This window comes from Podarcis raffonei, chromosome 7, assembly GCF_027172205.1.
Source record: "Podarcis raffonei isolate rPodRaf1 chromosome 7, rPodRaf1.pri, whole genome shotgun sequence".
NCBI lineage: Eukaryota > Metazoa > Chordata > Lepidosauria > Squamata > Lacertidae > Podarcis > Podarcis raffonei.
The window spans coordinates 91,231,368-91,243,412 of NC_070608.1; the positions used below are offsets into that span (position 1 = coordinate 91,231,368).

The following is a 12,045-nucleotide window of genomic DNA, read 5'->3' on the forward strand; positions in this document are numbered from 1 at the left end:
TTCCCTTGATCTAGATGCTATGCTCCTATTGATGCAGCCCAGAATTGCATTGGCTTACATCAGTTTGCTTTTTAAAAAAAAGTCCTCCTGCAAACACCCCAGCATTTAATGTTAATTTCTCCTAACATACACATTTGCAAAGCATTTCCCTCTAAAATGATGCTTTTTGTATGTTATGTTCACCAGTATGGACATTTTATGGATGCTTTATCTACATGCATTATTGCACACATTACCTAGCTGGACAACTGGGTTGCAAAATTCAGAGAAGTACAAATTCCCAAGGATGGGTGTACTTCATTTCTTGCATTGTTTGGGAAAGCATGACTTTGGCAGGCTAGTCTTTAAATGCAAACTGAACAGAATTCTTTGCCATCTCTAGTGGGCACTACATCGTGAGGGAAAGATTGCCTTTTACCTCTTCTGTGTATTATCTTACTGCGCTGCAATGCTGTTTCATGTGGTATACCCCCAAATCCATACCATCCCTCACTGTTGTAGCTATGGAGAGAAACAACATCATCTCATTTGATATGGAGCTGAAAATGTTAAACATACTGAAGCACAAACCAGAGCAAAAGCTTCAGATTTAAGGCAACCGTGTGAGGCTTACTGGGGAGGTTCAAGGTAAGGACAAGGACAAGTTACAAAACGCCTCTACCTACTTTATGGCTTCACACATGTCCAATCCCATTTTCACACAGTTCTTGGCATGGTTTTGGAGAGATATAGGGAGGCCGGACACACAGTAGTAGCAATCTCCCAAAATTTTAATTCTCATGCATTCATTTTCCTGAGAGGGGGAAAGAAGGTTCAGTTAGGAGATGGCCAGCACAGCAACTACTCTATTCCGAACTTAAAAATGGAAAGCGTAATGCTGGTGGTCAACAAAAGAGGCTTAAAGTCTCAAGGCAAATTTTTAAAAATGTAGTATAAACACCAACAATTGGGAAACAGTTGCCTGCGAGCGCTCCCATTGGAGAGCAGCCTTTACCAAAGGTGTCATGGACTTTGAAGACACTCGAACTCAGGACGCAAGGGAGAAATGTGCTAAGAGGAAAGCACGCTTGGCAAATCCACACCGTGATTAACTCCCGCCTGGAAACCAATGTCCCCACTGTGGAAGGACGTGTGGATCCAGAATTGGGCTCCACAGTCACTTACAGACTAACTGTTAAGACTGTGTTTATGGAAGAGAATCTTACTCAGCTGCGAGTGATCACTAAAGAAAGAAAGACCATGCATGGAGTGCTGCAGAAGCACAATATTCTTGGTGCCATCAAATGTATTTCACATAACGATGGGGAGGAAGATAGCTGGGCTGGACATGCAGGATGAGATGCTCTGCCGAGAGCTATGTGCATTCCATTTCCACTGACCTACTTTTCCTGAAATGTGAAATCAGAAGCACACACAAGCTATGCAGTATCCAGAGACCTAGGAAATTAAATGAAAACTCCTCCTGCCTGGTACAAAAATAGGTATCTCTGTTGGGAGCACGGGATATTTGTCGTCATCCCTATTCCAGCACTTGCAGGAAGAGCAACACCACTTCCTAGGCTTAGTCTTCAGATTTATATTGCCACTTTGCCGTGCTCCTTCACGACAGCATGATTAGTCTTTTAAATTATGCCCACCAGCGTTATTTTTAATCCGTTCAAAAGCAAATACTGTTCCATTAGATGTTAGTGATTTGCAAACCATTTATCATAAAACTCTAGGGTTCCTCAGAGGTTCCTCAGGGTTTTCTTGGTGAGATCAGTGCTATGGGCAAGCTGTCCCAAAGGCAGCTTCCCCACCAGTGCTGATCTTCCTCAGCAATGCTCACAGACAGGCAAGTCTCAGGTGCAGAGCGACTTTATCTGCAAAAAACTTTGCAAAAGCATTGCAGGAGATCATGCGGCCCATACTGGGCCCTGCTGGAGCAGGTGGTTCCGCTAAATTGCAAACTACATGAAAGAGTCTCTTGCTGCTGTTTTCTGCAGATGCAATGGAGGCGGTGAAGAAAGTCTTCTTCACCGTAGCTACCGCCACTTGGTAGGCTCAACATTGAGCTCTAGCCCGTGTCCAGTCAGCTTCAGAATGAGTTATCCGCCACTGGCGCTCTAGCCGTCTCAGCGATTGTTTCATTGCCCTCAGATCCACAGAAAATCATGGGGCTGTCCGGGCTCATGCAATCGGAGAGGGCGCTTTGGAGCCAGACAGTCAATAGCCCTGGTTAACTCCACATTCCAGTGGGCCACCAGGGAATCAGCTGAAAGGCCATCAACATGGGATAAAACATCCCCTACCACTCTCTGGAAACCATTTGGATCAATTAAGTGGCGGAGGTGGACTATCCGAATCGGTCCCACCTCCCTGCAGAGGGGAAGGGTCGCGGAAAAGTCAAGTTGACCATGGCACTTCTTTAGTTTCGCTTTTACTTAGTGTCAGATCACCAACATCCATAGAGGTAAACACCAGGTCCAAGGCATGTCCGCGGCTATGGGTTGGGCCAGACTTATTCAGGGACAGCCCCATGGAGGCCATGCTTTCCACGAAGTTCCGAGCAGCCCCTTGTAAGGTTGTGTCGGCATGGATGTTAAGATCCCCTAGGACAACCAAACTAGGTGTCTCCAGAAGAACATCCGCCACGACCTGAAGCAGCTCGGGCAGGGAATCCTTGGTGCAGCGGGGAGGTCAGTACACCAAAAGGAATCCTGTACTGCCCCTATTGCCCACTTCCGGAACATGCACTCAGAGAACTGGGTCTTCCCAATAAGACGCCTGGTGCAAACTAATGACTTCCTAAATATCACTGCAACCCCCCCCTCCCTGCCCACATGACCTGGGTTGCTGTGCGTAAGAGAAACCTGGTGGGCAAGCAGCGGCAAGGACAGGCCCATCTGCTTCATCCAACCAAGTCTCTGTTACACATGCCAGGTCAAGTCCTCCATCCATGATCAAGTCATGGATGGCAGTGGTCTTATGAATCATTGACCTGGCATTGCACAGCAGCACCTTCAGGTCATGTGGGTATCCCTTGCTGATTCTAGTATCCGTCTGGTCAAGACCAGACCCCTCAAACAACGACTAAACCTGCCTCCTCAGTAATGACATGGTCTGGTCTTAGTGTAACTCCTCCTCCTACTCGTGATCACTGAAATCGGTTGTCCCAGTGCATCCCCCCTCCCCCCTGTGAAACCTGCCCTAGCCATTTTGTTGGCTGGGACCCATAGCAGATACACACAGAATTGCTGTTTTTATCCTCTTTCTTTGTGCCCTTCCCCCCACCACATTTGTATTAGCTTGTGACCAAAGGACAGTGCAAATTATAGATCAGGAACTGAAAGCCCCAGGGTCAACCTGAGAACTGCGGGCTGGCTCCCCAATTTCCCATGGCACTCAGCATTGGCCCAGGATGTGAGGGTGGCCTGGTGGTTGTGAAAACTGCATTCGCAGCAGACCCCAGGTCAACAACCTGGCATGCCACTCTCACGCCACAGCTATAAATCTTAACATCAAAGACAATGATAACCTAACAGTCATTACTGAAGCCCTCAGGGGTACTTACTTTTGCAATTTGGTCAAACTTGCCAAAGAGCTCATTCAGCATGTGCACCAGTTCTCCAGGAGAGCAATCACTAGCCAAGCGAGTGAATCCCACAATATCAGCGTATAAAATGCTACAAGTGAAAAAGGGGGTTTTACCATTTTGCTTAGCTTAAAACTATCACTAGAGTTTCTTGGAGAAAACAAACAAGAGAAAAGGGAATGCACTAAATACCTCACCAGGAGCAGATACAACTTGTCCAAAACCATATGTTTGGATGCTGAGCTCATACATCCTTTTTGGATGGCCTGCTGTTGTGGTCTGACTCCCCTTCCATTGTGTCCACTCAGGCTATGACCCTGCCAGGACCGCTTGCCTATAAAGGATTGTGCCTCACCCCGCAGTTTGCCGCACTGCGGTCGGAAGCTGAACTCCCAGCAGACCTCTTTGAAGAGAAGGGCAGGTTACCAGTCTGCAAAGAGGAGCTGCTAATATCTTCTGGTGCCTAAACTGAGCCACCCACCAGGCAAGATCGTTCTAGAGTTTCCACCGGAAAAGGCAGAGGAGACAGCCAGAGGTCATTCAACTGCTCCACAGTGTGAGACATAAAGCCAGAAGACAACCCTTAAAGCGTACTGCAACTCTGCTTATGTCAGGCACGGGTTGGGGGCTTAACCAATTACAGTATTAATTTCACGCAGGAGGGTGGGCCTACAAGGAGAGAAGGAAGGTGAGACAGGAGAAAAGGCAAAGCAGGGGAGTCTTCCGCAAGGGCCTGGCAAGGGTGCGCTGCCCCTCATGCAGCAGTTCATTGGGGGTGGGAGAAATGGGAAGCCCCATCTTATTTGGGCTCTGCCTGACACATCATTGGCATGCAACCCACAGCCTTTTATCCCCAGGGGATGCAGCACCTCGAGGGGGGAAAGATTCCCTGTTCCCATAGTGCTTTGTTTATTTTTCCTTGCTATTTTGTTAATATTGTTTTATAGATTATATATGTTGTATTGATTTGTTAACCATACAATATGACTTTTGCTTTAATTGTGCTTTGTTAACCATGTTTTATAGATTGCAATTGTTTCACTGATGATTTGTTAATTATTCCATATGACTTAGGCTGTATTTGTGACATTCTATTATGTTCTGTCAAGCTACTGTCATTTGTTTGTAAGGTGCTTTGGGATAAAAAAGTATAATAAATCACATCAATTCAAAATCCCTTCTGGAGATGCCACAGTTAAAGCTCAGTAACATCTGCCTTTCCTAGATCATCCACTGGTGACTCTCTCAGGTCCTTCGGAGTCTGAGGCAGCCCTGCCAGGCCAAAACTTGTACTCTGGGCACCAATGTATGGAACCTGCCCCCTACTCTTCTGTGACTTTAGCTGAAGGGCAGTATAGGGCATGAAAGGCCTCAAGGGTGCAGGAGGGGACCAGAGCCTGAACGAAACAGGCCAACATGACTTCCACCACATTTCTCATCTCCCACTTACCTGTCCTTGAGACTGAAACACATTCCAGCTTTGCCACACTGAAAATTGCCCCCAAATGACTGCGTTAATCAGTGCTGATGGCAGCCATACAACAAGTTAGCTTGTATCAAGTGCAAAGCGTTCTCGCTTTTTTTTTTGCTTTCGATATTTACCACGAAAAATTTAAGGCCATTTGTTCAAGCAATAATATTTCAGCCTCTGGATTGCTTTTAAATTTGATATGCCTAATTAAATTCAGCTGCCTTCCCAAAATAAACATGTCACAAGGTCCACAGAGGTTATCTATAGTCATAGTTCTATGGAATCAACCTGCAATATCTGTGTGCCTGAACACCTGCATCCAATGAAAGAAAAGAAAAAGGAAAGAACAAGGCAACCACCTCCCTCTAAACAATGTATAGCTGTGATTAAAGCATTTTGCTAGTAATGGTAACTAATGGACTTCAGCACTGAGAATGGGCAAGTGTCTGTTCCAAACAATACCTTACATTGGTGTGCCTTTTGACATATAAATTATGAAAGTTGTTTGTATTTTCCAGCTGGCCTGCTTTGGGTCCTTGTAACCTCTGGATGATCTCAGCTTTCATCTCCATGGCTATGTGAGCAGGAAGTAAGGAAAGGAGGAGACGCTCCTAGGTTGGAGAGAGGAAAGACAAAATGGCCCAAGCTTCAACTGAGCTTCAAGCAGGAAAGTCTGCTAAGTAGTTATTACGAACACATTTTCTATGAGCAACAGTGGGATGGAATTTATTTCAAGGATTGGGAGGAAACTGCACACGATGCACTATCATTTGTGGTCCCCACCTCCACTTCAAGTTTTCTTTTCTTTATGAAATGCAGCTGCAAAAGATTAACTCTTCTGTGGAAAGCTGACCGGAGGTGGGGGTGGGGTTATATGAAGAGGAGCATGAATGGCTGCAGCGTCCTTTCTCCTCCAGGGCTTTAAACAAAATTAAAAATTTAAAAATGGGAGGGGAGGGGAATGGGAAACACACAAACCTGCATCAATACACACAATCTGCTCAAAGTTAGCTCTTACAAAAGAAAAATTATTTCATGTCCTAATGACTCTACAAGCACTTGCCTCCAGGACTCTGAATGCCTTTGGCAGGGTCTCCTCTTACTTCCTCCTTGGCCCTTATTATCCACCAATTGTCTTTCTTGTTTGTCAGTTGCTCTCTGTGCGCATGAAGAACACGCATGCATAGATCAGGACAGGAAACCAACAGGATAAAGGGACCAACAGGATAAAGGGCTGAGAATCCACCGTACAAGTGCATCAGTTCACAAACTAGAGAGTTGTGGCATCCCTGCACAATGTACCTGCAGGAGGCAGACTGGGCATTAACGCACAAACAGATCTACTTATAGGCAGATGGACCAGCTTCATATTTCAACTGAAGGAGATTGTGAGGGACATCAAGAATATATTTAATCAGGTAAATTCCCATAACAAAACTCGTGCTTGCTAATGACTCCATGGATCTGGTGGCAGAGCCTGCCCCCAACAAAGTTACTGATCCCAAGGGTGCAGCTTTGATGTCCACACCTTGGCCGCTTTTATCATTCATGTCAAGAAGGAACCAAAGGGCTCTGTTAGCTTCTTCCACACACAACGTAAAAACCTAAGAGGTTTCGACAGAGTCCTCTTGTCTGACTTCTCTCTGCTTGCAACTTATTTCAGGGACAGAACAGAAGGAAGACGGGTCTACAAGTAGATTGGAAAGGATTTCTGACTTCCAATTGTTTAACAATAGCAACAACAAAATGACTCCCCCCCCCCCAAGACAAATCTGCAGCAATGAAGAAAGCTAGAGGTGATGAAGAATGGGGTTGGGTTGGGTGTTGTTTTTTTTAGCAGGACTGTGAGCCCAGCTCAGTTCTGGCACTCAAAACAGGTCAGCAACTGCTCAAAAGCACCAAGTTCCTTAATTCTATGAAGATGTCATTTGCTCCTGGCTCCAACCGGTGGATCACGAGGTTTCCAGCAAAACAAAAACGTAGGTCCTGCAAGCCAGAAGTTTGTCATCTGCTGTGTCAGAAGGGAGCTAGCTGTTCTAACAGCAGATACTCATAGAATCATAGAATCATAGAGTTGGAAGAGACCACAAGGGCCATCGAGTCCAACCCCCTGCCAAGCAGGAAACACCATCAGAGCACTCCTGACATATGGTTGTCAAGCCTCTGCTTAAAGACCTCCAAAGAAGGAGACTCCACCACACTCCTTGGCAGCAAATTCCACTGTCGAACAGCTCCTACGGTCAGGAAGTTCTTCCTATGTTTAGGTGGAATCTTCTTTCCTTTTACTCATAGCTGCTGTTGGTCACAAGGAAGAAGATAAGGAAGAGCTCACCTGAGAGGCCTCTGTCAAAGCTATGCTTGCTCTGGAGAAAAGCTGGTTTCAGTTGTATAGGAGTCAGTGGAAACAACCAATGGTGCTGGCCTTTCAGCACTCATCAGGTTTTCCCTTGTAAAAAATCAGCCATTGACCTGGTGTCTATGTGCCACCCTGAAGCCTTTCAGAGCTATCCACCATACTCATAGACTCACAGAATCATAGAGTTGGAAGAGATCACAAGGGCCATCGAGTCCAACCCCCTGCCAAGCAGGAAACACCATCAGAGCACTCCTGACATATGGTTGTCAAGCCTCTGCTTAAAGACCTCCAAAGAAGGAGACTCCACCACACTCCTTGGCAGCAAATTCCACTGTCAAACAGCTCTTACTGTCAGGAAGTTCTTCCTAATGTTTAGGTGGAATCTTCTTTCTTGTAGTTTGGATCCATTGCTCCGTGTCCGCTTCTCTGGAGCAGCAGAAAACAACCTTTCTCCCTCCTCTATGTGACATCCTTTTATATATTTGAACATGGCTATCATATCACCCCTTAACCTCCTCTTCTCCAAGCTAAACATGCCCAGCTCCCTTAGCCGTTCCTCATAAGGCATCGTTTACTCTATCACATCTTCCTTCCTCAGAAACCATCCTGATGGTTCCTGATGCTTTAAAACAGGAAGAGGTGCAGCAAAAATGGGAGTTAGCTGTAGTCGTTCTGTCTGAGTTGACTTTGTTTTCCAACCCTTGAGGTTCTTTTCAGCACAATAGTTCTGTGTCAGCTCTAATGTGGGCAACACAAAACAGGCTGCATTTCCGACAGATACATGACAAGACCTTGATGTGCCTATTTATTCTCCATACCATACTAGGCAAAACAAAAACCCACAATCTTTTAACCCGCACACCACTTTCTTGGAACCAAAGCACAGCTCTGATATGGAGGCCAACAAATTTCCATATATCAATGCTAATTCATTTAACATCACTGGATAAATCACAGAGTTGGGGAAACAGGTTGGCTGGCTTGGTACTGACTCTCCTAACAAAGCATTACAGCAGGGAGAAGTGAAACATATTCCTTTATACACAGGTTTTAATCACTCCCACTATAATCTCTCTGCCCCCAGATCCTGATATATCCCTTCCTGCTTTGATCCTCCATCTCTCCTACCAGTAGCAGATGGCAAGGTGGGGCAGAGGCACTTATAGCTGACCTTCCCGCCATTAAGTCACTGTTGTTTACTGGGAAGGGGAGTGGCAAAGCAGCAGAAACAGCAGAAAAGCACTGGCAGGAGTGCCAAATGAGCTCTGTTAGTGTCTTTGCCTTGTGCTCCCCTCACTGCCACCCTGACCCTCCTCCTCACTGCTGGGAGGGTAGGTAAGCGTCTCCACCCCACCAAGCTGTCCACTACGGTATATTACCACAGTCAAACAAGTTTCCTTCTTGCTCAAACTACTCTGCTCATTCTCCCTCACTGCCGCTCATGCCGGGAATTCCCTCCCAGAACGTTTGCGTGGTGCTACCTCTCTCTTCTCTTAAAACCCATGTTTTCAAGTGCTGTCTTTGGTTTACCTTTTTACTCCTCATGACCACAAAAACGAAGCACCTTAAGTGTTTTTGTGGATTCTGTCCCCACTATCCTTGCCTCCGTCTCCCCCATCTCCCCTCTTGCTTTCAAAATTGACACTAAGCTCCTCAAGGGGAAAGAACATGCCTTTTCTTGCTTTTGCTACTCTACAAAAATATTGATCAAGTTATATAGAATAAAGAGTTCTACCACCAGTTTTTCATACCTAAATATTTCAGTGCAATCCTGAGCATGTTCAGTGAAAGATAAGCTCCTCAGAGTAGTAACTCAGGTTGCACCAGAAATGCAATTAAAAAGAGTGTTGGCTAAACTTATCCCACTGGGAAGACAGAGTCCTTGGCCCTGACACTTTTGGGCAGTAGTGACTCTGCAGGGGCCTGATCCTATTTGTACAAGAAAATGCTCCTTCCTTGCCCTGCCTTGTAAAATGCAGACCAAAACAGTTTGCTGGTGTTTTTCAGGTTGTCTTGAGGGGGTGGCCTTTCCTTTGGCTGTCCATGAGGAACTAGGTGACTAGAAAGACACTTGGCCCGACCCCTTGATCTCCTTGAGGGCTCAAGGCAGAAGCAGCAGCTTTAAAAGATCCCAGAGCGTGGTCTGTGCAGGCACTAAAGCCTGTATGAATGACTGCACAGGTGTCCGGCTCAGTTACAGGTGAGCCATCTATTTCTGCCTGGGCTTTAATAGGAGCATGGGGGATTCATAAGATCTTAGATGGAAAGGGGGAGGAGCTTGGGAAGACACTTTTACTGAGAAAGTCACACAAAGGTTATGTTAGGCCAGGGGTAAAAAAAGAAAGAGAAAGAGAGAGACATTCTTGACAGCTTGGTAGCCTTTCTTTCTTTCTTTTTTTAAAAAAATGATATTTATTAGAATTTCAGAAAGAGTTACAAAAGTAAAAAAGAAATAGAAAAAGAAGCAAAAAATACAAAATACAGAAAAAATAAAAACAATTAAAAATAAATCCATCTTTCCATTTCCTTTCATTTACTTATTTTCCTGACCTCCTCACACCTCCCTTTTTTGTATTCCAGTTCAAATGGTTAATTCAGCAAATCCTTTCCCTCTTTGTTTTTATCTTAATTCTTTATCTTAATATATTATAGCTTTACATTTTCACCTGTTAACAATCCATTTTTACATACTCCTTTATAACATTGCTGCTAAAACCACTTAATTTCATTCCGACATCATTTTAACATTCATTAATTTTACAATGTTTCTGTAAATAATCTTTAAATTTCTTCCAATCTTCTTCCACCGACTCTTCTCCCTGGTCTCGGATTCTGCCAGTCATTTCTGCCAATTCCATATAGTCTATCACTTTCATCTGCCATTCTTCCAGGGTGGGTAGATATTGTGTCTTCCAATACTTTGCAATGAGTATTCTTGCTGCTGTTGTTGCATACATAAAGAAAGTTCTATCCTTCTTTAACACCAATTGGCCGACCATGCCCAGGAGAAAGGCCTCTGGTTTCTTCAGGAAGGTATATTTAAATACCTTTTTCATTTCATTATAAATCATCTCCCAGAAAGCATTAATCCTTGGGCACGTTCACCAAAGGTGAAAGAATGTACCTTCATTTTCTTTACATTTCCAACATTTATTGTCGGGCAAATGATAGATTTTTGCAAGCTTGACTGGTGTCATGTACCACCTGTATATCATTTTCATAATATTCTCTCTTAAGGCATTATATGCCGTAAATTTCATACCTGTGGACCGTTCCCAGTCAGCAAACATAATGTTATGTCCAACATCTTGTGCCTATTTTATCATAGCAGATTTTGTGAGGAGAATCAGAACTTACAGGGTTAAACAGTTCTGTGTGACGTCTCACATTCTGAGGCGTGGTTATGTTCACATACGGGAATCTTTCTCTGTGTGTGAGTTCTCTTTCGTTTTTGGCTGAGAGAGCGAAAGGATGTCTGCTCTCTCGCCGGGCTAATTTATGATGTTTTCTTTCACATTAAAGACTGTTAGAGATAAGCAAGAAGCCTGCTTTCAGTCTGATTTATTACCCACACACGGCAACAGTTTCTCCCACTGCTGAACTCTGCTAGGACTATGCTAAGAGAGCTAAAGAGAGCTCGGCACAGAAGCGCAGTGGCGCAGCAGAAACGTGCCGGACGCCATCTTATCTACACAGATTTTACCGTTTCATCCTGAGTATTCCATTTCAACAGCAAGTTATACATTCTTGATAGTATCTTAGTTTTGGGATCTAACAGTTCTGTTTCCAATTTTGATTTTTCCACCTGGAAGCCAATTTTCTTGTCCAGATTGTAGGCCTCCCTTATTTGATAATAATGAAGCCAATTTCGCACTTTATCTTTAAGTTTCTCAAAACTCTGCAATTTCAGTTTTTCTCCTTCTTGTTCCAAAATCTCCCAATATTTCGGCCATTTGGCCTCCATGTTGAGCTTTTTCTGAGCCTTCGCTTCCATCGATGATAACCACCTTGGGGTTTTATTTTCAAGTAAGTCTTTATATCTTATCCAGACATTAAACAATGCTTTCCTGACAATATGGTTTTTAAATGCTTTATGTGCTTTAACCTTGTCATACCACAGATATGCATGCCACCCAAAAACATTATTAAAACCTTCTAAATCCAAAATGTCTGTGTTCTCAAGAAGCAGCCATTCTTTCAGCCAGCAAAATGCTGCTGATTCATAATAAAGTTTAAGGTCTGGCAGGGCAAATCCACCTCTTTCCTTTGCATCGGTTAATATTTTATTCTGGGCTTCTTGCCCTGCCAGACAAATCTAGAAATATCTCTCTGCCACTTCTTGAAGCAGTCCATTTTGTCCAAAATTTGCAATGATTGAAACAAAAACAACATTCTTGGCAATACATTCATTTCCTTTTGACTTAGCTTGAACAGATGCTGCCCCTGGTGGTACAGAAGGGCCAGATGCTGATGCTCTTCGCTGCTGCCACGATTTATCAGACCTTGTTGTATTTTCTTGAAGCGAGTCTGCCATAACACTTTATCTGAAGCTCAAGGTCGATCCCACGGCCGGAGTTTGTTTTGAAATGGAAAATTCCCCTGGCCAGTTTAAAGTGGAAAATTCCCTGGCCAGTTGTAACAATT

General features: G+C 44.4%; 1 protein-coding gene across 8 annotated transcripts in view; it reads right to left on the reverse strand.

The window, feature by feature from the left end:
- The window catches only part of ADCY2 (adenylate cyclase 2), a 142,861-nt gene that overhangs the window by 78,925 nt on the left and 51,891 nt on the right, over positions 1-12,045 (reverse strand). For 6 of the 8 annotated variants that reach the window (XM_053397533.1, XM_053397531.1, XM_053397532.1 and 3 more), the window contains 3 exons: positions 5,508-5,656; positions 3,554-3,665; positions 666-793 (listed from right to left, as the gene is read on the reverse strand). In XM_053397533.1, coding sequence (XP_053253508.1) covers positions 666-793; positions 3,554-3,665; positions 5,508-5,656 — 389 coding nt within the window. The remainder of the gene's footprint in view (positions 1-665; positions 794-3,553; positions 3,666-5,507; positions 5,657-12,045) is intronic. The other 2 variants (XM_053397536.1, XM_053397534.1) reach the window with 1 other exon arrangement.